The sequence below is a fragment of the Gekko japonicus genome, unplaced genomic scaffold (genome assembly GCF_001447785.1).
Source record: "Gekko japonicus isolate JY-2015 unplaced genomic scaffold, Gekko_japonicus_V1.1 scaffold4555, whole genome shotgun sequence".
In the NCBI taxonomy this organism is placed as follows: domain Eukaryota; kingdom Metazoa; phylum Chordata; class Lepidosauria; order Squamata; family Gekkonidae; genus Gekko; species Gekko japonicus.
The window spans coordinates 71266-75688 of record NW_015165388.1 but is presented as its reverse complement, the minus strand read 5'-3'; the positions used below and the strand labels follow the sequence as shown (position 1 = coordinate 75688).

Below are 4423 nucleotides of genomic sequence, written 5' to 3'. Positions count from 1 at the left end.
CCCCCGGGGGGTGTGTGTTGGGGGGAGGGGAGGGGGAAGGAGTTTGCGAGCCGCTCTGAGACTCCTTTGGGTAGTGAAGGGCAGGGTATAAATCCAAACTCCTCCTCCTCTTCTCCTCCTCCTCCTCCTCCCCTAAGGGAAAGCCCTTCAAATACTTCAAGAGAGCCATCCTGTCCCCCTCAACCTCCTCCTCCCCAGACTGAACATCCCCAAGTCCCCCAGCCTTTCTTCATAGGGCTTTTGGTCTCCGGGCCCCGATGTTCCTCGTCGCTCTCCTCTGCACCCGCTCCGTTCTGTCCGCATCCTACTAATAACAGTAGCGGTGCTCCCTCGGGGGCTGGTGGTTTGAAGGATGAAGAGAGCTGTCAGGTGTTTTTCCGGCCTTTAAAGTTTGTCGGAAACGCACTCTGACACCTCTGGGGCGCCGGGAGTCCGGAAGGGAGGACACGTTGACAGCCCCGGTGTCTCTTGCAGGAGGTGAAGGACACGGTCGACGGGCAGCGGATCCTGGAGAAGAAAGGGAGCGCGGCGGTGAGCGAGGCGATTTCCCCAGGGCATTGGGGAGGAGGGCGTGTGCGTGTCCGCATGCGCGTCTGGGTGTTTGAGCGAGGCAGGGCAGAGGCAGCGGAGGGATGGATCCAAATCCCTGAACTCCGTCTGCCCGTCTTGCTGGCCGTAGCCAGTTCTCCCAGCAAATCCCTTCTCTGGTGAGCTGGAAGGCGAGAAGACTCCCCCGGGGTTCGCTTCCCCCCACCGAACACACCCCGTAGCAGAAAGAGCGAGAAGGTGGCATGGCCCAGGGGCAGTCCCGCACCGCAGTGACGCACTGCAGTCCCCGCTGGAGGCACCCGGGGCGGGAAAGGAGGCGAAGGAGTGGCCGTGACTGATACGGGGATGATGCGCTCCACGGGTCCCCCTGCCCCCCCTGGGGGGTGGGGCTGAAGTGCGTCAGAAGAAAGAGCTGTTGCGGTGCCTTGTGCTTAACGGGCGTCTGTGGTTTGCTCCCCTGCCTACCTTCTCCTCCCGCCGAGCCAGCCAAAGGGCAGAGGGCTGGATCGGAGGGGCGGAGTGCCAGAGTTAGGGTTCAGAGCCACGCCCCTTTTAAGATCGGGGCTCCCATGTGCTTCCTATGCTGCCGAGCGTCCCCCCTCTCTCCCCCACGTGGAGCGTCTGAGCCCACTGCTGATGTCGCCCAGGGCTCCGATGCCCGCCTTGTCGGAGGCGTCCCACAATCTCCAGTCGGTGCCCGGTCGTCTGCACTGAGAGGCCCCGGGGCTCAGTTTGATGTGAGAGCCAGTTAAGTGGTTAAGAGCACGGACTCTGGGAGAACCGGGTTTGATTCCCCCACTCCTCCACTCGCAGCTGCTGGTGTGACCTTGGGTCAGTCACAAGTTATTTCAGAGCTGTTCTCTCAAGAGCATCTGCCTGAAATGCTGAACATTTACTCACAGAACTGCGAATCATGGCACACCCTGCCATTTTTGGGGTTGGCTCCACCCTCTGCAGCAACCATTTTGTGCATGCGCCCACTCATGCACTGTCAGAATTCCAAAGGTCCTTGCAGGCTTAGATAAGTTGGGAACCCCTGATCTCAATCTCTCCCGTTTAACCATCTAATCCTGTGGTGTCTAACTGTCTCATCTCGAACCTGTCCCCAGGGGCCGAATCGCTGTGCTCCATCACTGCAAGGAAAAGGAATTCAGCACACCTTTAGCCGCAGTCCTGTGACCTTATTCTCCTTTGGGGGGGGGAGTGAAAAGCTGAAAATAGGTTGTGGAGCTAAACTCTGGTGTTTCACCCCCCCACCCCACCCCTTTCTCCCCCCGACAGTTGAAGGACCTCAAACGGCAGCTCCACCTGGAGCGGAAGCGGGCAGACAAACTCCAGGAGCGGCTCCAGGAGATCTTGACGAATAGCAAGAGCAGGACAGGTAAGTTGTTGTTGTTGTTGTTCAGTCGCACAGCCGAGTCCGACTCTTCGCGACCCCACGGACCCCGTCACTCCAGGCCCTGCTGTCTTCCGTCGTGCTCCGGAGTTTGCTCAGTTTCATGTTCGTTGCATCGATAACGCTGTCTAACCGTCTCATTCTTTGCCGTCCCCTTCTTCTTTTTCCTTCAAGAGGGATGGTCGGTTGAGAAGAGGGCCGCGTGCGGGTCCTTTCCTTTCCTTTAGGGGGTGCTGTTTCCCCTCAATTGCCATCAGGGGGACGGCACAGCTTTGGACGGGGCGAAAGAGGGGGCTGCGAACGCTTTGGAGCCGTATCGTTGATTCCTGGGGTTGCGTTTCTGCATTGGGACGCAGCGGCCAAGTTCCATCCACGGCGCCAGTCGAGAAGGGCCTCCTGCGTGTAAAAACGGCCGTGGGTTTGCTTTTAAGAAAATACTTCGGCTTCATCTGAAGGTGGAATTGACCCGCTGTTGAACAAGACTTTGTTCCCTTCCCAAATGCAATGGCTGAAGTTAGAGGGGGAGAACACACATGTCTGTCTTAAGCGCCGCCAAGTGGCTTCCAACTTACACCAATCCTATGTATTCAGGTCCTCCAAAACGTCCTCTCGTTCACAGCCTTGCTCAGGTCTTGCAAATGGGAGGGCCTTTGTGGCTTCCTTAAGAACATAAGGACGTAAGGGAAGCCAATGTTTGATCAAGCCCGTGGCCCACACAGTGGCCAAAAGTACCAGGTGCCATCAGGAGGACCAGCAGTGAGTGGGGCCAGAACACTAGAAGCCCTCCCACTGTGTGTCCCCCCCCCACCCCAAGCACCAAGAATACAGAGCATCACTTACCCCAGACTGAGAGTTCCTATTTATACCTTCTGGCTAATAGCCACGGATGGACCTCTGCTCCAAATGCTTATCTAATTCCCTCTTGAAGCCGTCCACGCTTGTAGCCGCCACCACCTCCTCTGGCAGTGAATTCCATGGGTTAATCACTCTCTGGGTGAAGAAGGACTTCCTTTTATCCGTTCTAATCTGACTGATTTGGTCCATCCATCTCATGTTGGGTCTTCCGCTTTTCCTAGCCTGGCTGTGTTTTCCAGTGACTCTCGGTGCAACTCCTAAAGCTGCATTTGGAGGGGGAGAATGGGGGGGGGGGATTAACTGCTTCCTCCCCTGCCATTTTGTAGCTGCAAAATGCCATACCCTCCCCAAACTATTTTCGTTCTCAAGGGGGGGGGGAAGTACAGGTAATTTTGAGTGGAGGATATTCAGAGAGGTGGCTGAATGAAGCCTGCCCCCAGTCCTCCCGCTGTGGCATTCCAAGGAGGTCTCCCATCCAAGTACTAACCACAGTCGACCCTGCTTAGCTTCTCAGATCTGACGAGATCGGGCTCGCCTGGGCTATCCAGGTCACGGCTCGGCTTTCCATTTTTGACTTTCAAAATTAGCCAGGAATTGTTCATACGTTCTTCCAAGTTCCTGGTTATGAGGGCTAGCCACTTAATAGAAGCAGACTCTTAGGAAGCTGGAACTCGGTGCCCAGTAAGCCATTCTGATGGACGCAGTTAAAATATCACTGTTGATTCTGGGGAACATTCCTCTGCTTTATCCTCACAACAACCGTGTGAGGTAGGTTAGGCCTAGAGAGTGTGACCAGCCTGAGGTCACCCAGCAAGCTTCCAGGGCAGAGCGGGGATTCGAACTCGGGTTTCTCATATCCTGGTCTGACGCTCTTAACCATCACACCACACCGGCTCTTGTTTGAAGAGACTCCGTAGAACCTCCGCCGAGCGACTTCGTAGAACCTCCTCTGCGCGTGTGTGGGCGCATGTACGCTGTGTTCATCGATTCCAGAATGAGCCATGTACGATGTGTTCATCGATTCCAGAATGAGCCATGTACGCTGTGTTCATTGATTCCAGGTTCCTATCAGACCTGGCTTTGGTATCTTCCCACCCCTGTGCTGGCTTGCCCACCCTCTGCCCTCCTGTATGGGCTTAGATTCCACCCTGCTGGCCTCAGAATGGGATGGGGAAGGGGTTTCGGCACCCTTCCCCCAAAGGAGCGCACCCTTGCGCTCTCTCTCACTCTCTGGCAATGCTCCCTCTGAGCCGTGGAGTCTCGCGAGCAAAGTTTCTACTTGGTGAGCGACCAGCATTAAGGTTGTGAGCGAATTCGTGTGCTCTGTAACCCTGCTTCCCGAGCGAAGACAAAAATGTATGAGCCAGAGGCTAAAGAACTGTGAGCTAGCTCACACTGACTCAGCTTAGAGGGAACACTGCTCTCTGGCCCTGTGTGCCCCCCTGCCCCTGGTTCTTCCTCCTTGGCGTCACTCAGAAGCCTCCCTTATATACCACCCTTGGCCCCACCCCCAGGACTGCGGCTCCAATCAGGGTTTGGCCCCGCCTCTTCCTGGAAGTGATAAAGGGAGAGGTAGATACCCACTCTCAGGACTGTCTGTTTTTTCCTGTCCCCCCCCCTCCC

The 4423-nt window shown here is 56.3% G+C and overlaps 1 protein-coding gene across 1 annotated transcript in view; it reads left to right on the top strand.

Moving 5' to 3' along the window:
• Positions 1-4423, top strand: part of LOC107109942 (GRIP1-associated protein 1-like) — a 47373-nt gene that overhangs the window by 1425 nt on the left and 41525 nt on the right. Inside the window, 2 exon segments of the mRNA XM_015410652.1 lie at positions 475-531; positions 1831-1930. Coding sequence (XP_015266138.1) covers positions 475-531; positions 1831-1930 — 157 coding nt within the window.